Source organism: Lonchura striata, chromosome 26, assembly GCF_050655825.1.
Source record: "Lonchura striata isolate lonStrDom1 chromosome 26, ASM5065582v1, whole genome shotgun sequence".
Classification (NCBI taxonomy): domain Eukaryota; kingdom Metazoa; phylum Chordata; class Aves; order Passeriformes; family Estrildidae; genus Lonchura; species Lonchura striata.
Window position 1 is genome coordinate 4,888,609 of NC_140728.1, and position 26,882 is coordinate 4,915,490.

The window sequence follows — 26,882 nt, forward strand, 5'->3', positions numbered from 1 at the left end:
CGGAGAACGTGATTCCACAGAGCTGTGGGGTGTTAGTCCCTCAGAAAACCTGGATTTTCCAGGGAAGAACGCTTCAGCAGTGCATCATTTTTTTGGGGGATGCGCGAGCACCGCATGGATCCCACCGGAATCTCCTTCCAAGCGTTTTCCTGGGATGGCAGCGTGGGAACGATTCCTGCGGATCCGTCAGTGGAGGTTTGGGGTGGGATCCCTGAGGAATGAGAGCTCTCCCAACTCCCGTGGTTCCTTCCAAGGCTGGGAATTTTATCCAGAGCCTCCTCCAGAGCCCTCAGGATTTGCTGGACCTTCCCTGAGGGTTCTTCCTTGGAATGTTTGGGGCTGTTGTGCCCCGGCTGTGACATCAGAGCTGCTCCCATGGGAACAGCTCCAGGGCCTGGTGTGGACACGGAGTGACCAGAGCCAAACCAGCTCAGACCAGCCTGGAGTCCCATGGATCAGCCCCAGTAGAGGTTGGAATGTTTGGGTTGGATTTGGGGAGTGCTCCGGAGTTGGAATGTGTTTGTATAAGTGAGGGTTGGACAGGGCCTCGATGAGGAATTTGGGATTTCCTCGCACTCCGCAGCATTGTTTGGGAGATTCCAGCAGTAATTCCTGCTGGAAATTCGGAGTTTGGTGAGAAAATGAAAAGGGAGCCACTCCTTTTCCAGTGGAAATCCATCCAAATTAAAATCCATCAAAATAATGTGGGAAGTCTTACAGGGAGGAGAGAATTTCACTCTGGAATTGCTGAACACACCCAAAATTGATGGAGTTTGGGCAGAGTTGGATTGGATCCAATGGATCAGAATATCCTCCTGTCCCGTTCAAAGAACATTCCCGATGGAATTCCTGGAATTCCCGCCCTGCTGGATCCAGTAATGCCTTGCTGTGTCTTTTTTTAGTTGTGCCTCCAGCTCCACATCCAGGAGGATTTTCCCAGGTGGAAGGATTAGATCTGGTGGGATGTCAGGGACATCCCGAAGAACCTGGAAAATTCATGGAATGATTCCAGGCAGTTCAGAGTGCTGAACCCAGACACAAAAACACCTGGAAGATGGAGCAGAGCCCCATCGTGGTGATCCTGCTGTGCACCCTGTGCATTCCAGCGGCGCTTCCCTTGGGATCGGGATCAGAGCTTCCCTTGGGATCAGGGTCAGAGCTTCCCTTGGACTCGGGATCTGAGCTTCCCTTGGAACTGGGCTCGGAGCTTCCCTTGGGATCAAAATCAGAGCTTCCCTCAGGAGCGGGAATGGATCTTCCCTTGGGATCGGGATCGGAGCTTCCCTCAGGAGCGGAATCTGAGCTTCCCTTGGGATCGGGAATGGAGCTTCCCTTGGGATCAGGATCAGAGTTTCCCTTGGGATCAGGATCTGAGCTTCTCTTGGAACTGGGCTCAGAGATTCCCTTGGGATCGGGATCTGAGCTTCCCTTCAAACCGGGCTTGGAACTTTCCTCAGAACCGCGATCGGGCTCAGAGCTTCCCTCAGAACTGGGATCAGAGCTTCCCTCAGGATTGGGATTGGAGCCACCCTCTGGACCGGGCTCGGAGCTTTCCTCAGAACCGGGATCTGAGCTTTCCTCAGAACCAGGACTGGGATCAGAGCCACCCTTGGAACCAGGCTCAGAGCTTCCCTTGGAACCAGGATTGGGATCAGAGCTTCCCTCAGAACTGGGCTCAAATCTTTCCTCAGAACCGGGCTCAGAGCTTCTTTTAGAACCGGGCTCGGAGCTTCCCTTGGAACCGGGATCGGGATCAGAGCTTCGCTCAGAACCGGGCTCAAAGCTTTCCTCAGAACCGAGATCTGAGCTTCCCTCAGAACCAGGATCGGGATCAGAGCTTCGCTCAGAACCAGGCTCGGAGCTTTCCTCAGAACCAGGATCGGGATCAGAGCTTCGCTCAGAACCAGGCTCGGAGCTTTCCTCAGAACCAGGATCGGGATCAGAGCTTCGCTCAGAACTGGGCTCGGAGCTTTCCTCAGAACCGGGATCTGAGCTTTCCTCAGAACCAGGACTGGGATCAGAGCCACCCTTGGAACCAGGCTCAGAGCTTCCCTTGGAACCAGGATCGGGATCAGAGCTTCGCTCAGAACCGGGCTCGGAGCTTCCCTCAGAACCAGGATCGGGATCAGAGCTTCGCTCAGAACCGGGCTCAGAGCTTCCCTCAGAACCAGGATCGGGATCAGAGCTTCGCTCAGAACCAGGCTCAGAGCTTTCCTCAGAACCGAGATCTGAGCTTCCCTCAGAACCGGGATCGGGCTCAGAGCCTCCCTCGGAAGCAGGATCGGGCTCGGCCGTTCCCCCGGGAGCGGAGTCCGTCCCGCTGGGGCTGAAGGCCATGGTGGTGGTGAACTCCACGCCCTGCAGTGTCACCTGCGGGCTGGGCGTGAAGCAGGAGCAGCTGTGCGAGTACAGCCCGGCCGGCGAGCGCCGCAACTGCTCCCTGCTGCGCTCCCGCTGCCTCGGCGATTGGATCTGCGGCCTCCGGCACCTCAGCGTTCCCGAGGGAAAACCCTTCCAGCTCACCTGCCTCTCCCCGGACGCCGCCAGCCTGGAGGGACCAAATTTCGGCTACACCTGGAGGTTCGCCCGCGGGCTCATCACCACCAACGACCTCCTGTTCCATCCCTTCCGCAATCCCAGCCCTTCCCTGCGCCTCTCGCCGGCGCTGGAGTCGCATTCCGGCACCTACCGCTGCGACGTGCAGGTGCTGAGCTCCTTCCAGCTCGTCAAGAGGATCTACTTCGGCCTCAGGGTGATCCCCAGGGATCTGGTGGATCTCGACTTCCAGAAATCCCTGACTTGGGAGCAGCAGCTGGTGGCCAACGGCGAGGAGCCGCCAGAAAACGCCACGGGCCCCACGGAGCCGGAGAAGCGGTGGAATTTTTGGGAGAAGCAGTGGTTTTATGAGGTCGTGCTGGGGGTTGGGAGTGGGGTGATCGTGGGGATCCTGTTCAGCCTCGGGCTCTGCTGCCTGGGCAGGATTTGCAGGAAAAGAGCAGCACTTGAAATGAATGAGGACTGATGCAATTCCCTGACTTTGGCTCTTCATTAGGATCAGGAATTCAGGATGGGATTCTTGGGGTTGTCCACAGTTGGAGTTTGGTGATCCTCCCCTTCCCATTCAGGACATCCCCATGGATCCCATAACTAATGAGATATTTAGAATTTATTTGCAACAGACACAGTTTGTAAATGAATATTTTCAGCCACTTTGGAGCCTGGATTAGGAATTCAAGAATTTGGGGTGGAATTCTTGGGGTTGTCCACAGTTGGAGTTTGGTGATCCTCCCCTTCCAACTCAGGACAATCCATGGATCCCATAACTATTTAATGAGATATTTAGAATTTATTTGCAACAGACATTATTGAATATCTTCTGCCATTTTGGAGCCTGGATTAGGAATTTGGGGTGACATTCTTGGGGTTGTCCACAGTTGGAGTTTGGTGGTCCTCCCTTTCCCACTCAGGACATCCCATGGATCCCAGGGAACTTTATGGAATATTTATCGTTTATTTTCAATGGATGCAAGTTACTATTGAGTCTTTTTGGAGACTTTGGAGCCTGGAAAGTCGGGACAGGGTTGGAGAACCTGTGCTGGATTTCCAGCAGGTGCTTCCAGTGGAATTCTGGAATGATCCAGCTGGGATCTGGAGCACCCTGAGCCACAGCAAACAGCTCCCAGCTCCTCTAAAGGGTCTTTGCTTTACCTCGAGGACTTTGGGCTTTTTTAAATTTCACTTCCCATCCTTATTCCTGTCAAATTTCCTCAGATTTCTTTAAATTTCTCCTGCCTTTCCAAGAATTCTGGGGAGATGGAGCTGCCCCAGGTCAGGGATGAGAGGAATGAGGTCATTTTGTCGTTTCCCTCTGATCCCAGGTCTGCTCCCAGCTGTGGGGACGAGGGATGCCCCACTTCGCTCTGGAAGTTATTCCCTTCCATGACATCCTGGGAAAAGCATTTTCTGGAATATTCCTGGGTTGTGCAGGGCAGGGAGCACCCAGAGGCCGGAGAGGAGAGCTGGGGGGGTTTGATCCTCTCAGAGCTGAGCTCATCCCTAAAATCCTTACGGGAACAGCTCAGTGGGGGCGGGCTCTTCCATTTTTCCTGCTGATTAATGAGGATAAACCATTGGATCATTCCAATGAGGAATTCTGCAGGGAGTGGAAACCATAGAGGGACTTATAAAATACCTTTTTTTCCAATTTTCTTTCATATTTGCTGTTTGTTGCCTTTTCCCCTGTGAGCTACAGGGACACCCAAATCCAGGGAAAAGAAGAGCACAGCTCTAAGGTTAAAAATTGAAAAATTCACGAGTTTTTCCTTTTACCAGACCAGCACAAAAATGCTTTGATATCGAAAAACATGGGTAGGGAGGGAAATAATTTTATTTATTCAAATGAAAACCAAACCAGACACTACCCACAGCTGATTCCCAGCAGGTTTTTTTCACCTCCTGAACATGGAAAAATCGGGAATGACCCATCACAGCGGGCTGGGAGTTAATGGTCCAGAGCTGCCCCATCTGCAGGAGCCTCTCTGCTCTTTGTCATGGAAATTTCCATGTCTTGGGCCCAGCTGGGATTCCCAAATCCAGCGGGATGAAAGCTCCGGCTCTGCTGGGGAAGTCGGAGCGGGAGCCAAAAATCTCCTTCATCTTTGGCTTGTGGGGTTTGGTAATTTCTGAGGGGAGCCAGATGCTCAGAGCAGGGAAAACGAATCCATAATTGGAGTTTTGATTTGGAGTCCGAGGGCTGGGATGGCCACTGGGGTCCAGCTGTCACAAAGGGCCTTTAATGGGATTTTTTGGGGGGTACTCTTTGATTTTTGAAGGGATATTAAGGATTGGGGGATGTTTGTCATAACAGGGGAAGGAAGGGAGAAGGAAGGAAAAGGGAATAGCACAGGTTGGAGCTCAGCGCAAGTAGGGAAGTAAAAACCCTTGGAAGAGCATCCCCATCCCTCCTTTTTCCCCTCTCTCCCTGCAAAATCTTCTTTTGTTAAACACTGCCCCTGAATTCCCACCATAAATGGCAGAAATTTAGGGGGAAAAAAAGTCTCTCTCTGCTCTGAATTGGTGCCTGAACTCCTTTTTCCCAATTTTTCACCTGGAGGCGAGGATGGCACAGACTCCATGGAAACCCTGGACTCCATGGAAACCCCAGGAACTCTGAACTCCATGGAAACCCCGGACTTTCTGGGAATTCTGTGTGCTTGCCATTCCATGGGCCTGAGCTTTAGGAAGCAATCGGGAGCTTCCAGGGCAGATCCAGGGAGCAGAGGGGTTGTGAAGAAATCCCTGGGATCTCCTCAGGCTTCCCTCAGCTGAGGGAAAAAAAAAACCCATAAATCGATTTTGGGGCTTTCTGGCTCCTCCGTCCTCTGCTCCTGGAGCTGTTATCCCATTCCCTGATCCACTGGGATAGAATTCCTGTTCCCACCTTTCCCTCTTGCTGCTGATGTCCCTGCAGAGTGACCAGTGGTGTCCCTGCAGAGTGACCAGTGGTGTCCCTGCAGAGTGACCAGGGCTGTCCCTGCAGAGTGACCAGTGGTGTCCCTGCAGGGTGACCAGTGGTGTCCCTGCAGAGTGACCAGGGGTGTCCCTGCAGAGTGACCAGGGGTGTCCCTGCAGGGTGACCAGGGGTGTCCTTGTAGAGTGACCAGGGCTGTCCCTGCAGAGTGACCAGTGGTGTCCCTGCAGAGTGACCAGGGCTGTCCCTGCAGAGTGACCAGTGGTGTCCCTGCAGAGTGACCAGTGGTGTCCCTGCAGGGTGACCAGGGGTGTCCCTGCAGAGTGACCAGGGCTGTCCCTGCAGAGTGACCAGGGCTGTCCTTGCAGAGTGACCAGTGGTGTCCCTGCAGAGTGACCAGGGCTGTCCCTGCAGAGTGACCAGTGGTGTCCCTGCAGAGTGACCAGGGCTGTCCCTGCAGAGTGACCAGTGGTGTCCCTGCAGAGTGACCAGTGGTGTCCCTGCAGGGTGACCAGGGGTGTCCTTGTAGAGTGACCAGGGGTGTCCTTGCAGGGTGACCAGGGCTGTCCCTGCAGAGTGACCAGGACTGTCCCTGCAGAGTGACCAGTGGTGTCCCTGCAGAGTGACCAGGGGTGTCCTTGCAGAGTGACCAGGGCTGTCCCTGCAGGGTGACCAGGGATGTCCTTGTAGAGTGACCAGGGCTGTCCCTGCAGAGTGACCAGGGCTGTCCCTGCAACTCCTGGGGACAGGTCAGGAGCTGCCCCAGCATTGCTGAGCCCGGAGCTCCAAGACCTTTGGGATCACCAGAGGCTGGAGCTGGGCAGGCCTCCTTCCCTCTCTCCATCCTTCATCCTTCCCTCTCTCAATCTTTCATCCTTCCCTCCATCCTTCTTTCACTCCATCACTACCCTCTCTCCATCCATCCTTCATCCTTCCTTCTCCATCCTTCCCTCTCTCCATCCTCCCTACAAATCCCCGGAATTCCGCTCCTCTCCCTGGCTCTGCACACCTTTAACCCCTGGGCTGTATTTTAGGAGAGCTTTTATTTTTTTTTTAATTTTAGGAGAGGTTTTAAGGAGGATTCCAAGCCTTTTCCTCCCGCTGGTGGCTCTGGCTGGGCTTTAAATGTAATTTTTTGTCGTTTCCCAAGGTCTGAATGCCAGATCTGCAGATCCTTCCCCGTTCCTCTCCCACCCCCGGGCTAATGGAATGGCAGAAGGGACTGCCCAAAACAGGGCTTAACAAAGCCTGAGCTGCCCTGTCTGGAGAGGGATTCCCCTGCCACCACCTGGGCTAAAAAGGGCGAGGAATTGGCAATTAAAGGGAAAACTGCACGTCAGGGCCCAGCCAGGAAATTCCAGGGTCGGGATTGCCCAGGCTGGCACGGTTTTCTCTGGGATTGAGGAATCACCGCCAGGGAAAAATCCCTAAAACCCCCCTTGGGATGGAACCAGCAGCAACACCAACCAATTCTTGTTAACTTTGGTCAACTGCTTTACTGGGAGACAGAGATTTCAGCAGGCAACATCGATTTCCAACCAGTCCTGTGGGTGCTCAGCTCAGTATTCCTGCTTTTCCCAGCCTCTGGAGCAGAGGGGGCTCCTTGGGATGTCCAGCAGCCATCAGAGCTGGAATCCAGAGCCTCTTCCTGGCTGGATCTCAGCCTTTGCAGTCCCAATCCGAGCCTGAAATTTTGTCTGGATGAGTTCTCAGTGCAGGGAGATGAATCCGAGTCCAAATTTTCCTTGTTGTCCCAGTGGTGGCTTCCTGGAGTCTCCCGTTCTTGTTTTAATTTTGTCATTTTCTAAAATTCCTCCTTTAAGCCCCTCTGAAATTTGATTTATTGATACCTCCATTTTTAGGCAGAGCTACCCAAATTAGGGATTCTGGGAAAGGATCCCCTTCTCCCAAAGAGGCAAACAGGGTGACAAATCCTAAAAAGCACGTGAGATGTGGGAAAACACGGAATTTGCACCTCACAGCTGAGACGAGCACCAGGCTGGGGCTGCAAGTGAACACCAGAGTAGTAAAAAAAGCTTTTCAGGCTGGGGCAGAGCTCGACCCTCCCGTGGATTTGTCTCCTTGGGCTGGTTCCTGCAGTGTTTGGCTCTTTTTTTGTGGGAGAAAGGATCAATCCCGTCCCACGAAGGCTCCGAGCTGGCTGTGGTGGGATGGGTGTGGAACATGCTGGTCCCTGAACTCCTCAGTCCCCGTCCTCCCACGGAATTCACTGTACAGAGTTAAAAAAAAGTCTAATTTAGCAGTCTGGTTATCTCATACATGGCTTCAATAAGGCAGAAAACCTATGGATACAGTGAGGGCGGGGCAGCTGGCTGCAGAATTCCCGGAGAATTCTTCATTTTCCTCGTTTTCCTTAAAAAACATTTCCTCGGTTAAAGACCCATGTCTTGTATGAAAGCTTTTGTTCCTCCAAACAAAACAAAACAAAACAAAAGCTCTTTCTAATTTCTTCCTCCTTTCCAACCACATGGTCCAATCCTCGCCCAAAAGTGGGATTTGTGTTATTCCCATGGGATCGGGAGGAGCCGTGTCCGGAGCGTGCTCAGAGCTCCAGGGAGCTGACCAGGGCCACCAGCAGCAGGGAGTTGGTGGTGACGACCACGACGTGTGGCGCTGGCCTCGTCCCCGAGTCCTCCACCATCATGCTCGTCCCTGGAAAAACACGGAATAGGGATGGGGCTGCGGGGTGGCGCGGACACCGCGGGGAACTTGAGGGAGGATTTGTGGGGTTTTTTGTGTGTTTGGTGCTTGTAAAATGCCTGGGAATGCTGGGAACAGGAATTTGGGCATGGGGAATTCAACCCTGGACTTAAGGAATTTGCTGGAGCTGCGGCCCCACAGAGCTGGCATTTCACTCTTAGTGGAAAATGTAAATAGTTTTTAAGCTCTTAACTCTTAGGAAGTTGGGTGTTGTGGGGTCTTGAGGCTGCAAATCCTAAATTTGGGTCAGGCTGGATTGAGTTTGGGAAGAGACGTGGAGAGAAGGAGAGTCAGGAATTCCCACGAGTGAGCAGCACAAGGGAACCAAAGGCTGGTTCCAGGAAAAAACAATTCCAAAAAGGACAGCACAGGCCCACAACACTGCAGGAGGATGTTCTCCCGTGGCCCTGGAAGGGAGGGTGGGATTTTAAACCACGATTTCCTGGGATCGTGCTGGGGCCAGGATGGGAGGGACGTGGCTGAGCCCTTCCCCCTGCGAAGGGAAGGACAGGAGGTGTCCGGTGGGTGAGCTCCTTGGAGAACCTCAGAAAGGGGAATTTGGGCATGGAGAGGGTGTGGTCAGTGGAGTGGGTGTGGCTATTTGAGTGGGTGTGGTCAGAGGGGCAGGTGTTGGCCAGAGGAGCACATGGATGGGTGTGGTCAGTGGAGTGGGAGTGGCCAGAGAAGCACATGGATGGGTGTGGCCAGAGGAGCACATGGATGGGTGTGGTCAGTGGAGTGGGAGTGGCCAGAGAAGCACAATGATGGGTGTGGTCAGAGGAATGGGTGTGGTCAGAGGGGTGGGTGTGGCCAGAGGGGTGGGTGTGGTCAGAGGGGTGGGTGTGGTCAGTGGAGCACACGGATAGGTGTGGTCAGTGGAATGGGTGTGGTCAGAAGAGCTCAATGATGGGTGTGGTCAGTGGAATGGGTGTGGTCAGTGGAATGGGTGTGGTCAGAGGAATGGGTGTGGTCAGAAGAGCTCAATGATGGGTGTGGTCAAAGGGTTGGGTGTGGTCAGAAGAGCTCAATGATGGGTGTGGTCAGATGAATGGGTGTGGTCAGGAATGGGTGTGGTCAGAAGAGCTCAATGATGGGTGTGGTCAGTGGAAGGGGTGTGGTCAGGAATGGGTGTGGTCAGAAGAGCTCAATGATGGGTGTGGTCAGTGGAATGGGTGTGGTCAGAGGAATGGGTGTGGTCAGAAGAGCTCAATTATGGGTGTGGTCAGTGGAAGGGGTGTGGTCAGGAATGGGTGTGGTCAGAAGAGCTCAATTATGGGTGTGGTCAGTGGAATGGGTGTGGTCAGAGGGTTGGGTGTGGTCAGAAGAGCTCAATGATGGGTGTGGTCAGTGGAATGGGTGTGGTCAGAGGGTTGGGTGTGGTCAGAAGAGCTCAATGATGGGTGTGGTCAGTGGAATGGGTGTGGTCAGAGGGTTGGGTGTGGTCAGAAGAGCTCAATGATGGGTGTGGTCAGTGGAATGGGTGTGGTCAGAGGGTTGGGTGTGGTCAGAAGAGCTCAATGATGGGTGTGGTCAGTGGAGTGGGAGTGGCCAGAGGGGCGGGTGTGGCCAGAGGAGCGCGGGTACCGCTGTTCCGGAGGATGTGAACTTCTGCCGGCGTCCCGTCCCCACCCGGCCCGGTCACCCGGATCTGCACGAAGGCGTGAGTGAAATCCTCAGGGATGGGGATGTCGATCTGGCTCTTGCTGGCCAGGTACAGCGTGGGGGCCGAGTGGGAATCCTGCCTGTAGAGCATCTGTGGGAAGAGGGAATGCTGAGCTCCTGTTCCCTGCGAGTTCCTTGGATCACCTCCAGGAGAAGCCCAGCCATGCTGGCCGTACCTTGTACCCCGTCACCGCCGACTCGTCTGCCTTGGCCACCACGGGGTCCCACTTGATGCTGACTGTGGAGCCAGAAAAACTCCAGGAGATGTTCCCAGGTGGCCTTTTTGGTGCTGAGGGATGCAAAACCAGACAGGGATTGGGAAAATGAGGGAGGGAGGAGAAGGCTGTGCTGGTCCCAGCCATCCCCTGAGCTGCCGCCACTGTGGGGCGTTCAGAGGACATCAAAGATCGAAGTCTGGGTGATTTTGGGGGATCCTGTGGAAAGCAGAGGGGTCAGGGCTCACTCACGAGGTCTCGTGGTGGTGACATTGGTGGCGGGGCTGGGGGGGCCGGTCCCTGCCCGGTTGTAGGCTCGCACTGACACGTGGTAGTCGGTGTTGGGGTTCAGGCCGGTGACGTGAGCCGATGTCACCAGCCCCGCTGTCCTCACTCTGTCAGCCGCCTCCTCCTTGTCCCCGTCCTTCCAGTACCGGATCTGCATGGACAAGGACAGCATGGGTTTGGGAAGGAGAGATCTGCAAATCCCAAGTCCGCCCACCCTGAAGGGCCTTTTTGGGTGCTTGTTTCTGTGTACTTTGCTGTGTGTTCCCAGGAATGAGGCCATGGCCTCCTGGGAAAGGCAGGCAGGAAAAATGGGATGATTCCCTTTAATCTCTCCTGAGAGCGGTGCCAGCCCCATTAGAACCACGTGGTTTGAGAATTATCCCCCACCTCTGGAATCAAAATGCTTTAACCTCACATAACCCGGGGGAATTTCCTGGTTGGGCTCTCAGGGTCTCCCATTCCCATTGGAATCTCCTACCTCGTATCCCAAAAGCACTCCGGTCATTTCCCCCTGCTCCACGGGCTCCCAGGACACGTCCATCTCTGAGGACAGGACCGACTTGGCAATGACCCTGTAAGGAGCCGCTTTGGGTTCTGAAAAACAGGAATAAAATCCTTTTCCTGACTTCGGGCCCCGTCGGGAACAAAAGGTTTTCCTGCAGCATCATCCCTGGCGGACAGCTGGTGTTGTGTTATGGAGCGAGGGGAAGGGATTTAGGGATTTAGGGGGACAAGCAGGGCCACAGCTGTGAGCTCTGGGATCCGTGTCTGCCCCGAGGCTGTGGGGCAGCTCTGGGCTTAGGGAATTGTCACTCTGAAGGTTTGGAGGAGTAGAGGAGCCAAAGGAGTGTCCGAGCTCTCAGACGGACACGGATCTGTAGGGGTCTGGCTGAGGAAAGGCGGTGGGTTGGACAAAACAGGGAATTCTGAGTCTGTGCATGGATCGTGGAATGGTTTGGGTGGAAGAGACCTTAAGGCTCATCCAGTGCCACCCCTGCCATGGCAGGGACGCCTTCCACTGTCCCAAACTGCTCCAAGCCCCATCCAAGCTGACCTTGGATGCTTCCAGGGGCAGCCACAGCTTCTCTGGGAATTCTATCCCAGCCCCTTCTCACCCTCCCAGGGAACAATTCCATCCCAATATCCCACCCATCCCTGCCCTCTGGCAGTGGAAGCCATTCCCTGTGTCCTGTCCCTCCATGCCTTGTCCCTCTCCAGCTCTCCCGGAGCCCCCTCAGGCACTGGGAGAGACTCTGAGCTCTCCTGGGAGCTTTCTCCTCTCCAGGTGAGCCCCCCCAGCTCTCCTGCTGCTCTTTACCTTCCTCAGCCGAGTACACGATGGCCGTGAGGCTCTCGGGGCCCTCCCCTTTCCTGTTGTAGGCCTTGATCTTCACCTCGAAGGGCGTGTAGGGCGCGATGCTCTCGTTGCGGTACACGAAGTGCAGCGACTCCGCGTGCGGCACCCGCGCCCTCAGCCAGGCCTGGCTGCCCTTCCTCCGGAAGGACACGATGTACCCAAAGCCGTCCCCGTTCTGGTAGTCCCGCAGCGTCGGCTGGGAAGAGAGAGAGAGCCTTGGTCTGTCCAAAGTGGGCTTTGGCCCATCCAAACTGGGACAGTGGTGCTGATTTCCCAAAGGAAATGTGTGCTTGGTCCGTCCAAACGAGCCCTTGGCTCAACCCCATGTGCAAAGGGGGACTGGGAGGGTGTCCAAACTGGGATGGTGGCACTGATTTCCTGAAGGAAACATGGGCTTGGTCCATCCGAACCAGCCCTTGGCTCAACCCCGTGTCCAAACTGGGATGGTAGTACTGATTTCCTGAAGGAAACGTGGGCTTGGTCCATCCAAACCAGCCCTTGGCTCAACCCCGTGTCCAAACTGGGATGGTGGTGCTGATTTCCTGAAGGAAACTTTGGCTTGGTCCATCCAAACCAGCCCTTGGCTCAACCCCGTGTCCAAACTGGGATGGTGGCACTGATTTCCTGAAGGAAACATTGGCTTGGTCCATCCAAACCAGCCCTTGGCTCAACCCTGTGTTTTTTACTGGTCATTTTACTGATTTTGTGTTACAGCTTTAATTAGTCTTTGCACAGAGAACTCTCTGGTCACTTTGTTCATCTTTTGTAGACTCAGCTTTGGATTTTTTTCTCTTTGTTTTAAAGTTTGAGGGGTCTCTCTTATCTCTTTAGCATGAAAATTTACATTATTACTCTTCAGCTGAGGTAGTTTTTACAAGCACAGTACAGCTAGTAGACTAAATGGTTTATTTTACTTATGCTAGCAAGTTACTAATAATTTAAAGTAGCACATTTCACTTAAACCTAAATAGATTTTTACCTTGTAAAGTACCTTGTTTCACGCTGATTTCCTGAAGGAAATGTGCACTTGTTCCATCCAAACCAGCTCTTAGCTCAACCCTGTGTCCAAACTGGGATGGCAGCGCTGATTTCCCCACAAAAAACACCACGTGGTCCCACCTCGGTGCTTTCCCTGTTCCCAACTCACCGTCCAGGTGATGATGAGCTCGTTGGGAGCCCCTCCACCTCCGCCGAGCCCGGATGGTGCCACCGTCGGTGCTGTGAGGTCCCAAAAAAAAGCAGAGTTTGGGTTAAGGAGGTGGGAGCGATGGAGAGGAGCACAAACACGGCGTGACACCGGTGACACCGGATGGGACAGCTCCCAGGAAAGGACTGGGCTCTGTGGAACTCCAGCTTGTGCCTGACCAGGTGATTTAGGGCACGGGACAAGGATTTGGTGTTCAAGGGGACAAGGTTGGAGCTCAAAATTGAGGATGTGGAGGGGAGTTTCATTAGGAAGAAGCTGGTTTGCATTTGGTGGATCGGGTGTGGTTCTCCTGCTGTTCTCCCATCCTTTCTGCCCAAGCAGCTGGACATGGAATGAACATTCCCAGCTGGATGCAGTGCTGGCAAGTGCAGCTCTAACCCTGCTCATCTTTGACACAGAAATGGGCAAAAAGATGGAAAATCCTGTGGTGGCCTCAGCTCTGGGAGCTCTCCAGGAGATGATTCATCCCTCGGGCAGGACAGGGACCTGGGCTTGTCTCCACACCCACCTGCTTCCTTGGTGCGGATTTTGCTGGAGGGCAGACTGGGCTCCCCAATCCCCAGGATGTTGCTGGCCAAGACCCGGAACTCATAATCCATCCACGGGATGAGGTTCACCACCTGCGCTGTCTCCGCGTTGCCCTCGATGTTTACGGGATCTGTAAAATCCAATAGCACCAGAGGGGGAGGAATAGAGCGAGGAGCAGCGTGGAGCCAGGACTGGCTGGTGGCCGGTGACCTCGGGGTGCCACCAGTGCCACCGTGGGGACACTCACTGGTGCGCATCTGCTTCCATTGGTTGGACAGGAGGGTCCGGGCCTCGATGAGGTACCTGGCGATGGGGCTGTGGTTGTCGAAGCCTCGGCTCCAGCTCAGCTGGACGCTGGTGTCACCGATGTCCCTCACCACCACCCCCCCGGGTGGGCCTGGAGGTCCTGGGGGGATGGGAAATGTGTCACTGACATGGAAGATCTGGAGGTTTATCACTCTGTGCATTGTGCAAGTCCTAAATTCACATTGGGCCTTCCTTTTCTGGAAGCTGGGAAGCCTCACTGCCAGCTTTAGCCTCTGGAAAAGCTCCTCAGCCTGGTTGGAAAAGACCTCTGAGATGATCAAACCCAAGTTTTAGGTGAAGCTAAAACCCACTGGGCCATGTCATGGAATTATTTGGTGTGAGGTGGTTACAGAGCAGTTGATGGCACGGGCCATGTCATTGCTCTGGGTTTGCCAGGAGCAGGGAACGTTCCCACTGGGAATTACCTCTGACGGTGAGCGTGGCTGACTCGGACGCGCTGTCCACCACGGTCTGGGCCGTGCAGGTGTAACGCCCCGAGTGCCGCAGCTGCGCGTTGGAGATGCTGAGGTCCCCGATGGCCTCCTTCTGCAGGGCAGCGGGAGAACGCGGTGGGGTTTGGGTGATCAGCATCAGAAGGTGACGGTCATGGGTCAGAATTCAGTGTGGGCTGGGTTTGGGTGGTTGGGTTGTGGTGGAGGTGGAGAGGAGAGAGGTGGGAAAAGATTCCCCCATGGGTGATGGAGCTGGATGGATCCAGGATGGATCCAGTGCTGGCCAAGGCTGGGGCTGTGCTGGGTCTGTTTGGCTTGGGATGGTGATCAATGAGTGACCAATGAGTGAACACTGAGTGACCAATGAGTGAACATTGAGTGACTATTGAATGATCAATGAGTGATCATTGAGTGACCAATGAGTGAACACTGAGTGACCAATGAGTGATCAACGAGTGAACATTGAGTGACCATTGAATGATCAATGAGTGATCATTGAGTGACCAATGAGTGAACGCTGAGTGAACATTGAGTGATCAATGAGTGATAAATGAGTGACCAACGAGTGAACATTGAGTGACCATTGAATGATCAATGAGTGATCAATGAGTAATCAATGAATGATCATTGAGTGATTATTGAGTGATAACTGATTGATCGTTGAGCGATCATGAAGTGATCATTGAATCGTCATTGGTCAATCATTGAGGGATCACTGGGTGATCTCTGCCTGCCTTTTTCCACAGGCCTTTTCCTTTCCCTTTCTCCTCCAGTTTAGGAGGGGAGTGATCATGGAATCATGGAATGGTTTGAATTGGGAAGGATCTTAACGCCCATCCCATTCTACCCCAGCCATGGCCAGGGACACCTTCCACTGTCCCAGGCTGCTCCAAGCCCCGTCCAACATGGCCTTGGACACTTCCAGGGATGTGGAATTCACAACCACTCTGGGCAAAGTGACAGAGCATCTTTGGTGGGCATGAACACACAAACAACGAGCTTGGAATTAATTTTCCACCCTTTTGGACGGGCCCGAATTCCCTCTGGACTCACTGCGCTGGCTCGCCGGTAGTGCCCCTCGGACTTGTCAAAGTCGATGGGGAAATCATCCAGGGACCAGGTGAAGGTGAGGTCCATGGTGGGGTCGTGGGACGCGTGGCACTGCAGGGTGAGGTTCTCGCCCACGTTGATGTCGGCGCTCGATGGTGCCAGCGTGATTTTGGTGGCATCTGCAGGGAACGAGCGGGAAGGGTCGTTAGCAGCCAACGTCCCCATCCCATTGTCCAAACCATCCCTTCCTGCTCCTCATGCCGCTCCAACAGCTGGAGCTTCACAGGAGGAAGAGGAAGGATTAGGAAATGGAAACGCTTTGCTCAAGGACTGTTTGTGGGTAGGTCAGGCAGAAGTTTTGCTGCTCCACCTGAAATCACTTTGATTCCCTGATTACTCTGTTTTCTGGGAGTATAAGGAGAGGAGAACCAGCACATCATTCATTCTTAGCCGTTTCTTGCTTGATTGGCCCCAAATGAACATCCCTACCTCGGACAGAGAGGATTCCAGTGCTGTTGGCTTTGCCCATGAAGTTCTCGGCAAAGCAGGTGTATTTTCCCTCGTCAGATTTGCTGATGTTCTGCAGGATCAAGGTCCCGTCCGCCGTAATCGTCACCCTGCAAAGGAAGAGGAGCCACACAAAGGAATGTTGAAAGATCCACTCCTGCTGGACATGTGGGAATTTCCACTGATTTTGGAGAAACCAGGGATAAAATCAGGCAGAAAATATCATGTAGGAGTTTGCTAAAGAAGAAATTAGAGGACTGAGAAAATTCAAGGATGCAGCAGCACATTTGGATCATTGAGTCCAGTCTTCTGGTGAAAAAAAAAATATATATTTTAGCTACATTTTCTAGGTGGAAGCTGACTCTGTGCTGCTACCTGCTGCTGTTGACGAGGAGTTCTGTCCCTTTGGTCCAGAGCACGGTGGCTTTTGGTGCTGCTCGTGGTTGGCACGGGATGATGACCTTCCCGCTCCGGGCTGCCGGGATCAGGCGCTTCACCGGGGTTAGTCTAAAATCTGGAGCTAAGGCTACAGGGATAAAAAAAAGAGGATTAAGGCACGATTAGAAACGCTGCCCTGGGGAGAATTTCAGCGCCGTGCGAGTGGGAATTGATTTGTTGTTGGATGGCTCGGTAAGAGAAGCGAGGCAGAGCCTGGAGAGCGGGAGAAGGCAGGAATTCCTCGGCTGCCGGGCGGATCCTGATGCCTGCCAGGCAGGAATTATGTGGGACAGAGCGATGGGAATGACCCTAACAAGTGCAAGGTCTTTGAGAGACACAACAACAGCTGCTTTGGAACATGTCGAGGATAATCTCTTCAATATCCTGACCAACGCAGACATCCAGCTTGCCTGAAACTCCTCCTGGAATTGCAGATGGAATCGGGATTTACCTGTTGGCCTCGGTGTGTTAATGCTGAGCAGTTGCTGCTCAGGGCTTTTAATTTATCTTTGGCATCTCCATGAGGAGATGAACTTTTGGACTAAGGTGGAACAAGTTTGGCAGCAGTTCAGCTCCAGTCACCATCCATCAGACCAGGTGAAATGGAGGCTGAACTCTTTTTTTTTTTGACATCTTTCCTCCAAAAGAGAGGAATTTGTAGTGGAAGAGAGGTAGTAGTGCTGCTGCTGGGTGTCCTCCATTTCCTGTGGCTGAATGGAGTTTTTTGTCCACTTTCACCCAGAATTTACACAGGATTTAGAATTTCAAGGCTTGCACAGTGTCATGTTGAACCAGAAAGGATTTCAGTGTTGAGCAAAGCAGGTTTTGCCTTCTCTTATCTCACTGTGACATCACAATGTCAGGATCACATCAGGATATTAGGAAGAGATATTTTTCAGTGTCCTACTGGAACCCAGAGCTCTGGGAAAGGAGGAATTACCTTGCACTGTTAATTCAGCACTTGCATAAACTGTGCCATGCTTGTTCTCAGCCACACACTGATACATGCCAGAGTCCTCCAGGACTAGCTTGGAAAATCTCAGCTCTCCACCGCTCACTTCGATGCGGTTCTGTGCAAACAAGAGGATGAACCCATTAGATGAGAAAAAAAAAAAATAAAATGGAACTCAGTCCTTGGCTGGATCAGGGTTGATTTTTGTCACAGACTCCTTGGGGTGGCCTTGTTTTCCATGGGGGAAAACGCAGGATTTGTTTTTATGTCTGTGCGGTCGCTCCCCCGTGTCGCCATGCTCTGTTTGCCGAGACACCTGAGCAGCACCGTGCGGGTGACACCGGGACACCAGGACGGGCACGAGGCACTGTGTGTCCTCCCTGCTGGCCGGCTGTGAGTCCCTGCAGCTGCACGAAGCAATGGCTGGGATGGCAGCGCCAGCAGAGGGGATTTGGGGATGGTGCCGTCGCTTGGCAGCCCGATGGGGGCACATGGAGGAGGGATGCGGGTGAGAACCAGGGCGGGGATGCAGGAGCGCGGCAGGAGGAGGGGCTGGGCTGGAGGAGCGGGATCAGAGCTGGCTGGCGAGTACCTGGGACGTCAGGGGTTGCCCGTCCCGCAGCCACCGCACCGTGGGCCGGGGCTTGCCCGAGGCCACGCAGCTCCAGCGCAGGTCGGACCCGATGTCGGCCTCCGTGTCCGAGATCACGTCCAGCCAGTCGGGCTGGGCTGCAGGGGACAAGAGAGAGAGGGCAGAGCCGAGGAGCTCAGCTGAGAGGTGGCAGTGCCAGGCTGGCAGAAGGACGTCCCTGTGCCAGCGCTGCCGGCGCAGTCGTTGGCACAGCGGGATCTGCCACGGGAGCAGTCCCAGCCTTTTGTGCAGTGAGAGGCACGGCCGGCTCCTGCTGCGCTCTGGCTGTGCAGGACCAGGGGACAATCCAGGGCTGAGGAAGTGGTTTCTCCTCTTTAGAGTAAATCCAACCATTTCTGAACCATCAAATCATGGAATGGTTTGGGTTGGAAAGAAACTTCAGGGTTCACCAGTGCCACCCCCTGCCATGGGCAGGAACACCTTCCACCATCCCAGGTTTCTCCAAGACCCATCCAGCCTGGCCTGGAACACTTCCAGGGACGGGGAAGCCGCAGCCCCTGTGCCACCATCCCCCTCCACCCTGTGCCAGGGCCTCACCACCCTGGCAGGAAACAATTCCTTCCTGATATCTCCTCTGAACCATCCCTCTCTCAGCTTCGGGCCATTCCTGAACTTCAGGAAAAACTGGGATCAGGATGAGGTAACCAGGTTAAGTTTTTTAGTTTGAGTAGATTTGCTCAACAGCTCGGAGCATTACTCCTGGTGGAAGCTCCTCAGGCTTGGAGAGGATCTAGAGCATGAGCCAGGTTTGATTTTTATCACTCTCCTTCCTTCCCTGGTTCTCTGATGTTTGCTGTGATGATTTCAGAGCCCATTAAGAACTCTCTCTCTCTCCCCTTGCCACAGCCCAGATGTGAAAAAGTTTCCCCGATCCCTGCAGGTCCTGGCTGGGGCTTTGCAACACCTCTAAATAGGCTGGTAAGAGGCAGGATCAGAGTGGGTGGTTTTAGTCCCAGAGCCTCAGACCATTGCCTGGGGCACCTTGGTGTGCTCTGGGAAGCTAAAATGTGAAGGACACATGTTTTGATGTGTTCCTTGGGTGAAGGACACATTTGTGTTCCTTGGGTGAAGGACACATTTGTGTTCCTTGGGTGAAGGACACGTGTTTAAATGTTTTTCTTGGATGATGGACACATGTTTGTGTCTCCTTGGAAGAAGGACACGTGTTGAATGTGTTCCCTGGGTAAAGGACATTATTTGGATGAAAGACATGTTTTTGGATGCGTCCCCTTGGATGAAGGACACATTTTTGAATGCGTCCTCCTGGATAAGGGACACGTTTGGATGTGTCCCCTTGGATAAGTGACACTTTTGGGTGTGTCCCCTTGGATAAGAGACACATTTGGATGTGTCCCCTTGGTAAGGGACACCTTTGGGTGTGTCCCCTTGGTAAGGGACACCTTTGGGTGTGTCCCCTTGGATAAGTGACACTTTCGGATGTGTCCCCTTGGATAAGTGACACATTTGGATGTGTCCCCTTGGATAAGGGACACTTTTGGATGTGTCCCCTTGGATAAGGGGCACGTTTGGGTGTGTCCCCTTGGCTAAGTGACACTTTTGGGTGTGTCCCCTTGGATAAGGGGCACGTTTGGGTGTGTCCCCTTGGCTAAGTGACACTTTTGGGTGTGTCCCCTTGGATAAGGGGCACGTTTGGGTGTGTCCCCTTGGATAAGGGGCACGTTTGGGTGCGTTACCGTGGATGATGATGCGGCCCTGGTGGGTGTCCTTCCCTTTGGCGTTTTCCGCCTCACACTCGTAGGTCCCCTCATCCTCAAACCCAGCGTGCTGGATCTGCAGCAGGGGCTCACTGCCGATCCACTTGGAGGACTGCGGCCCATCCAGCTTCCTCCACTTGATCCGGGGCACGGGGCTGCGGAAAAGCCGATCCGGTGAATCCGGGCTGAGCTCAATCCCCGCATGGCCACCCCGGTCCTGTCCCACTGGACCTTGGCTTTGGCCAGGTCCTCCCTTTTCCCATTTCCTTCTATCTCTGGTCTTCCATTGGAGGTGTGGAAGTTCTGCTGTTCCCTCCCCATCCCGACCTCCATCCCAATCCCCATCCCGATCCATGTGGAGCTGCACTCACTTCCCAAAGGCGAAGCACTCCAGGGTCACCACCTGCCCGGTCAGAGCGTAGGTGTCCGCAGGGAACCTGGCCTTGATGCTGGGTGGGAACTGCCTGGAATCTGCCGTGGGGAAAACACCGCTCAGGGGACCTGGGTGACACCGAAATGCCACCCAAGGGGTCTCGAGGGGCAGAGGGACCCATGAGGTGACTTCCCAACCCCTTTGTGTGTTTGAGTGAAGGGACAGAGGTTCTGTTTTCTTTTTCTGAAGTCTCTAAAAATCTCTTTTCTAGCATCTCAGGGATTTGCAATTCCTGAGAATCCCAGAATCCTGGAATGGTTTGGGTTGGAAGCCTCTTAATCCCCATCCAATCCCACCCATGCCATGGACAGGGACACTTTGCACTGTCCCAGGTTGCTCCAATCCGTGTCCATCCAGGCCTTCCTCCTGTTTAATTCCCTTTTCCCTGTTCCAGAACTATCCTTTAAAAATAGAGAAACCCCATGGATGGAGTGGAAACAGGGAATCTTGGGGAGAGAGCTGCTTCCCTCCCACCCCAGCCCATCCATGCTTTTGAAGCTCTTAAGAGAGGCTGGAGGGTGATTTAGGTGCTGTGGGGCCCAAATGCTTTGTGGGGGTTTGTTAATTCAGATTTTTCCCACAAGAATTGGTGTTTTGGGGACAATCCAAAAGCTCTGACCCTCTGCAGCCAAGCTGAGGCGGGAGAACTTGCTGAAGACACTCTTGGTGATGAAGTCAATGTGGCTCGTGGCAAAGCAGGAGTAGTTGCCCAGGTCCGAGGCCTCTGTCTTGGCAATGTAAAGGTTGCCCGTGGTCTGGGAAATGAAACGTCTCCCGTCGGCCGGGATGAAATTGGGGAACTCATTCAGGAGCCACCGATAGGATAAACCTGGGGGAAAAAGGAAAGGAATAAACTGGACAGGTTTTGTCCTCCCAGGTGGGATGGACCCAGTGGGATTCCCAGCTGGAATTGGCCCTTGCATGGACACACCAAGTCCTGCCTTTGCTTTGTTGCATTACAAACTCTGAATTAACCCCAAATTTATTTCCATGAAATTCCCAGAAAATCTGGGAGCCCCGTGCTCTGCTGTGTCCCCCTTACCTGGGTAGTGGGGCGGGGGGCTGCAGGTAAACATCACCCCCCAGCCCTCGGTGATCTTCACGGGGTCCCGCTCTTCTGCCGAGAATTCCTGCAAAACTGAAGAGGCAGAGTGAAACCTGGACAGAAAAATGCAGCTGGAGGAACCTCTGCACTTTCTCTGCCCCTCCTCGGGTGGGTTTGTGCAGAGGAAGATCCAAAAACATAATTCGCTTTCTCCATAATACTCCAAATTCTCTAAACTCTCCAAATTCCTATGGAAGAGAGATTTCTCCGTGGGATGATGTGTTGGAGAGATTCTCTCCAGCCTTTTCCTAGGCAGGCTCAGTTTAAGCCCAGCCTAACTGGGGTTGTGTTTAATTTACCTGGCCATGCCAAACTTACAGCCAAAGCGGAGCGAGGCTTCCCTGCTCACCACGGTGCCCCTGGAATTGGATGCCACGCACTGGTAGGAGCCGGAATCCTTGGCTTTCACGGGGTTGCTGATCACCAAATCCCCGGCCACCAGCCTGTAGCGGGAATCCGGCTCCAGCTTCAGCTCCGTGCCGTTCATCTTCCACCTGCCAGGAGAAACGGAGCGGGGACAGGGATAAATCCCCACGGTCACACTCATGGGGCTGGGCCTGGTGGATTTCCAGCTGGAGTGGATTTGGATCTGAGCTGTGCCCCGGGAGGGGTGGGACATCTCAGAATTGTGGGATTGTTGAGGTTGGGAAATCCCTGTGGGATCATCGAGTCCCAGCTGTGCCCTATCCCCACCCTGAGCTCTCAGTGCCACCTCCAGGGATGGGCACTCCAAACCCCCCTGGCAGCCCCTTCCAACCCTTCCCATGAGGAAATTCCTGCTGGAGTCCAACCTGAGCCTCCCCAGCACAGCCTGAGGCCGTTCCCTCTCCTCCTGTCCCTGTTCCCTGGGATGAGATCCCAAATCCCCCCGGCTGTCCCCTCCTGTCAGGAGTTGTGCAGAGCCAGAAATTCCCCCTGAGCCTCCTTTGCTCCAGGCTGAGCCCCCTCAGCTCCCTCAGGACCCTCCAAACCCTTCCCAGCTCCCTCAGGACCCTCAAATCCCTCCCCAGCTCCCTCAGGATTCTCCAAACCCTTCCCAGCTCCCTCAGGATTCTCCAAACCCTTCCCAGCTCCCTCAGGATTCCCCAAACCCTTCCCAGCTCCCTCAGGAGGCTCCAAACCCTCCCCAGCTCCCTCAGGATTCTCCAAACCCTTCCCAGCTCCCTCAGGACTCTCCAAACCCTTCCCAGCTCCCTCAGGATTCCCCAAACCCTCCCCAGCTCCCTCAGGATTCTCCAAACCCTTCCCAGCTCCCTCAGGACTCTCCAAACTCTTCTCAGGATTTCTCAGGAATCTTCAGGATTCTCTAAACCCTTCCCCAGCTCCCTCAGCTCCTCCCAGGACAAGGAATCTCATTTCCCGAGTCAATAATTTTCCATCTGTGGAAGCAGAGTTCTGGATGTTCCTCTCCCGCTCCAGGTGCAGAGGGAGCCCTGAGCTCACCTGTAGGTCGCGGGAGGATTGGCCCGTGCTCGGCAGGCCAGGGTGACCTTTTCCTCTGCCGAGCCCTCGGGGAAGAGGGTGTGGGACGGCTGCTCCTCGAACACCGGCCCGTAGCTCCTCGTGCCGCTCTGGGCTTGGCACCAAACTACGGGAGAGGGGAAAACCTGCTCAGCTCCGCTTGGGCTTTTCCCAAAAATTCCTCCTTTTCAGTTTTGTAGGGTGTCCCCAGCAGCGAGGAGGAGAGAAGGAGCAATGTGACAACCGCACCCCATCTGTCAGCACAGCCCGGGCCCGGCCGTGGGAACACGAGCTGCCACTCCCGCCGAGCATCCCGCACCATTCCCGCCCTTCCAGAGGGACCAGCATCCCTGGGGACACGTGGAAGGAGGAGCAGGGACCTCCTGGAACACCACAAGTGGAGCTGGAAAAGTCCCCTTGTCCCTGAGGTTCCTCCTCTGCCTGTAGAGTCTTTGCCTGGTTCATTCTTCCGAAATCCTCTCCAGGGTGAAGGAGAAGAGGGAAGAACTGGGATCTTCACGGCTCTGGACACACCTGGCAGGTCCCTTCTGTCCCTGCAGCTCCACCGGCTCCTGACACCTCAAACCAGTTTGCTGCTGGTGTGGAAACCAGAGCAAACCAGTAGACACCAGTGCAAACCAGTACAAACCACCCTGTTCCGTGGCTGGGATGAGCCTGAAGCTGATTTTGGGGTGTTCAGACTCGGAATTGTCTCTGGTTTTGAGAACGGGGTTGAACAAGAGGGACAAAGGCCCCACCTGCCTGACCCATACCACGCCTGGGCCACCCTTGGGGGACAACGTGCCCCTGGGAAGTGCCAGCTGCCTTCGTGCCTCAGAATTCCAAATTCCAGCAGATCCCCTCTCACACAGGGAAATCCCAGAACCCCAGCCTGGTTTGGGTTGGAAAAACCTTAAAGCTCATCCCATTCCACCCCAGCTTGAGCTGGGACAGCTCCCACAGCCCGGCGTGCTCGCTGGAAGGGACGCTGCGAGCCAGGGCCAGGCAGAATCCGCCTGGAAATCTCTTCCTTGCGGGAACAGCCGGTGGGATAATTGCCAGCACGTCTGTCCTGGCCCTTATCAGGGAAGGAGCCACCAGCACTGATAAGCTCCGAGCAGCTTCCGCAGCCCCGGGATCCTTCCCTGCTCTGTAATTGAATTAACGAGCGTCTCCAGCCCGCTGTGCCAACGCCAATCTGTCGCCTTCCCCCCTGCCCAGCCGGGCCTCTCCTGAGGGAAGCGATTCCCGGGAACACGATGTTTTATGGAAGAGTCACTTCCAGCCGGGAAAGGCCTGGGATCAGTGGGAGCTCCCAGGGTTCGCCTCATGTTCTGGCTGCTCCCGGAGGGGGCTGGGATGGGATGGAATTGGATGGGATCCATGGGATGGGATGGGATGGGACCCATGGGATGCAATGGGATGGGATGGGATGGGATGGGATGGGATGGGATGGGATGGGATGGGATGGGATGGGATGGGATGGGATGGGATGGGATGGGATGGGATGGGATGGGACCCATGGGATGCGATGGGATGGGATGGGATGGGATGCGATGGGATGGGATGGGATTGGATCCCTGGGGTGGGATCCATGGGATGGGATCCATGGGATGGGATGGGATGGGACGGGATGGGATGGGATGGGATGGGATGGGACGGGATGGGACGGGACGGGATGGGATGGGACGGGATGGGATCCATGGGATGGGATGGGATGGGATGGGATGGGATGGGACGGGATGGGACGGGACGGGATGGGATCCATGGGATGGGATCCATGGGATGGGATCCATGGGATGGGATCCATGGGATGGGATGGGATGGGATGGGATGGGACGGGATGGGATGGGATTGGATCCCTGGGGTGGGATCCATGGGATGGGATGGAATCCATGGGATGGGATGCAATGGGATCCATGGGATGGGATGGGATGGGATCCATGGGATGGGATGGGATGGGATCCATGGGATCCATGCGATGGGATGGGATCCACGGAATGGGATGGGATGCAATGGGATCCATGGGATCCACGGGATGGGATGGGATACAATGGGATGCAATAGAGGTGCTGCTAATTGGCTCCGGGCTGGGAGCAGCTGCTCGCCGTGTCCCTGCTCCAGGCAATTATCCCGGCTCCGCAAGGATGCGCTCACAGGATGGTCCCCGGTGCCACATGGGGAGAGGCGCCGAGCCGGGATTTTTTGGGATGAAGGAAACGCAGCGGGTTTGGGGTTGTTTCCCCTCCCAGCCAGCAATGTTTTCCTTCCAGGATGGCTCTGCTCCTAAAGGAAAATCTGGGAATCTTCTCCCGTTTGTGTCAGTGCTGAGGGAGCCCCGGCTGGAATAAACTCTGCTGACCGGGGGTGGGGAAACGATAATGAGTTAATGGGGGATTAATGAGGAAGAATTAATTGAGTGCTGATAGATGAGTTAATTGTGCTCTGATAGATGGCGGGGACAGGATCCAGGCCGAACAGCTTGAATTTGGGGATTAATTAGGGAGCATAAGGTAAATCATGTATATTTATTTAACAAATAAAATATCTATTGGTACCACTCCCATCCTTGCCCTTCCCTGTGGGATTTTTTATTCCAATCAAGCCAAATCAGGCCCATCCTCCCTCCTGATCCCACCTGGAGCCTGTGTCCCCTTGCTCTCCTCTGCTGTCCCTTTGTCCCTGCCAAGGTCGTGGCTGCCAGTGCCAGGCATCGATTTTCCCACTTGGAATCGATGCCAGGGGTTCAGGTGAATTTTAATCCACAATTCCAAGGTTCTGGGGGTGAAACGCTTGGATTTCGCTCATTAAACAAATCAGGGGTTGATTAAGGCAGTAATTAAACTATTAACGAGGTGGGGATAAGGTTAAAATAAAGAACTGATAAATCCCAGAACTTCTGAGACTGATCTGGGCCCATTCTGCCACCCCAGAATTCCCAATTTTTAGTGTTGCCAATGCAGGGTCTGTCCTGGTGGTCTGACATTAGGAAAACAGGGAGAGGACACAAAATAAAGGTTTTTAAGCTGAATTTCAAAGGGGCAGAGTGACCTGGGAATTTTCCGTGTTCCATCCAGCTGGGAGAGCTGGGACAACGGGAAAAACCCCACCGTGCCTCTGGAATAACCTTCAGTACCAGAGAAAATGATAAATAGCCCCAAAATCATGAGGAACAGGTGAAAGCAGAACACCTGAAAATGAAGATTGGGAGAAGCAGCTGCAGGGAGGTGACTCCAAAGCCTCCCTTTTGGGTTGTTTTTTAGGATTTTTTTAGGAATTTGCTGAGAGCCTGGCCTGGAAAGTCCAGGTGTGCAGGAGGCTGCACTTTGTGCTGAGCCCAGGAAAAGATGAATTTCCTTGGTGAAATGTTTTCCAAGCTGAATTCCTTTTTCTGAGGACATCCAGAGCATGGCCCTGGAGCTCCTGGATCGCAGCGGGGAGCTGGGCAATAAATTGGTTTTACAGGAGTTTGATGCCCAGAATCCAACTGGATTTTGGGGTTTTTTGTTGGTTTGTTTTTGTTTGGTTGTTTTGGGTTTTTTTTGAGGATCAGCTCTCTGAGGAGCCGAGGCTGATTTTGGGTTGTTTTAATGAGCAGCTTTCTGAGGAACAAAGGGTCAGGGCTTGGATTCCCAGATTTTCCAGAGGTTTCCCCAACTGAACAAAAGCTGGGGAAAGTTTGGGATTTTAGAGTGGTCTCTGTGCACTTCAGAAGCTTTAAATATTTAAATCCCCCTCCAGACCTGGAGGTTTTGGCTCTTTTCCCACTCCATAACATTTCCCTGAGCCTCATCCATCGTTCCCATCCTTTTGTCCCGATCCCTCCTCGTATTCCCAGGATTTCTTCCCCCTGTCCCAGCTGCCCTCAGAGCTGCGTGGCACCACCACCCAAAGGTCAGTGAAAATCACCCTCCCAGGCTTCCCAGGGTGGGATTTTGGGGGGTTTTCCTGAGCTCAGGTGGTTGGTGGGAGACCCCAAGTCCGGCCCCGTGGCCGCTCCGGGGTCAGGCTGATTTCCAAGCGGGATAATTGCCTCCGGATCCAGCCCTGCCTGGGCCTCCTCGGGGATGCAGAGAACATTAAAAGGTAATTAGATATGTATGAGGATGGGCCAGCAGGCTCTGCTGGGGCTGATGGATTGGCTGGAGGACATTATCCAGTCTCAGCCAGGGAGGAAATGTCTCCCTGCGGAAAAGGGACCTGCAGGGAGCAGCCTGAGCCTTCCTGAGATCCAGGGATGGGCCCTGAGATCTGGAAATGGTCCCCAAAAATCCAGAAATCATCCCCAAAATCCAGAAATTGTCCTTAAAATCCAGGGATGGTCTCTGAGATCTGGAAATGGTCCCCAAAATCCAGAAATCAT

At 54.1% G+C, this 26,882-nt stretch overlaps 2 protein-coding genes across 2 annotated transcripts in view; one reads left to right on the plus strand and one right to left on the minus strand.

Annotated features, from left to right (window-relative positions):
• Positions 1-911: 911 nt before the first annotated feature.
• On the plus strand, positions 912-3,027 carry TMEM81 (transmembrane protein 81). The gene has a single exon (XM_085561272.1). The coding sequence runs from the start codon at positions 1,055-1,057 to the stop codon at positions 3,020-3,022; it is 1,968 nt and encodes a 655-aa protein (XP_085417398.1). The 5' UTR covers positions 912-1,054; the 3' UTR covers positions 3,023-3,027.
• Positions 3,028-6,940: 3,913 nt separating this feature from the next.
• CNTN2 (contactin 2) overlaps positions 6,941-26,882 on the minus strand; it is a 33,210-nt gene continuing 13,268 nt past the window's right edge. Inside the window, exons 3-23 of the mRNA XM_085561264.1 lie at positions 22,502-22,646; positions 21,377-21,552; positions 20,996-21,091; positions 20,573-20,782; positions 19,892-19,991; positions 19,500-19,675; positions 17,746-17,882; positions 17,142-17,271; positions 16,139-16,289; positions 15,746-15,873; positions 15,260-15,435; positions 14,180-14,300; positions 13,696-13,854; positions 13,429-13,578; positions 12,861-12,931; positions 11,675-11,909; positions 10,835-10,950; positions 10,321-10,507; positions 10,030-10,142; positions 9,776-9,944; positions 6,941-8,143 (exon numbers count right to left, since the gene is read on the minus strand). Of these exons, the coding sequence (XP_085417390.1) occupies positions 8,034-8,143; positions 9,776-9,944; positions 10,030-10,142; positions 10,321-10,507; positions 10,835-10,950; positions 11,675-11,909; positions 12,861-12,931; positions 13,429-13,578; positions 13,696-13,854; positions 14,180-14,300; positions 15,260-15,435; positions 15,746-15,873; positions 16,139-16,289; positions 17,142-17,271; positions 17,746-17,882; positions 19,500-19,675; positions 19,892-19,991; positions 20,573-20,782; positions 20,996-21,091; positions 21,377-21,552; positions 22,502-22,646 (3,056 nt within the window). The 3' untranslated portion in view covers positions 6,941-8,033. The remainder of the gene's footprint in view (positions 8,144-9,775; positions 9,945-10,029; positions 10,143-10,320; positions 10,508-10,834; positions 10,951-11,674; positions 11,910-12,860; positions 12,932-13,428; positions 13,579-13,695; positions 13,855-14,179; positions 14,301-15,259; positions 15,436-15,745; positions 15,874-16,138; positions 16,290-17,141; positions 17,272-17,745; positions 17,883-19,499; positions 19,676-19,891; positions 19,992-20,572; positions 20,783-20,995; positions 21,092-21,376; positions 21,553-22,501; positions 22,647-26,882) is intronic.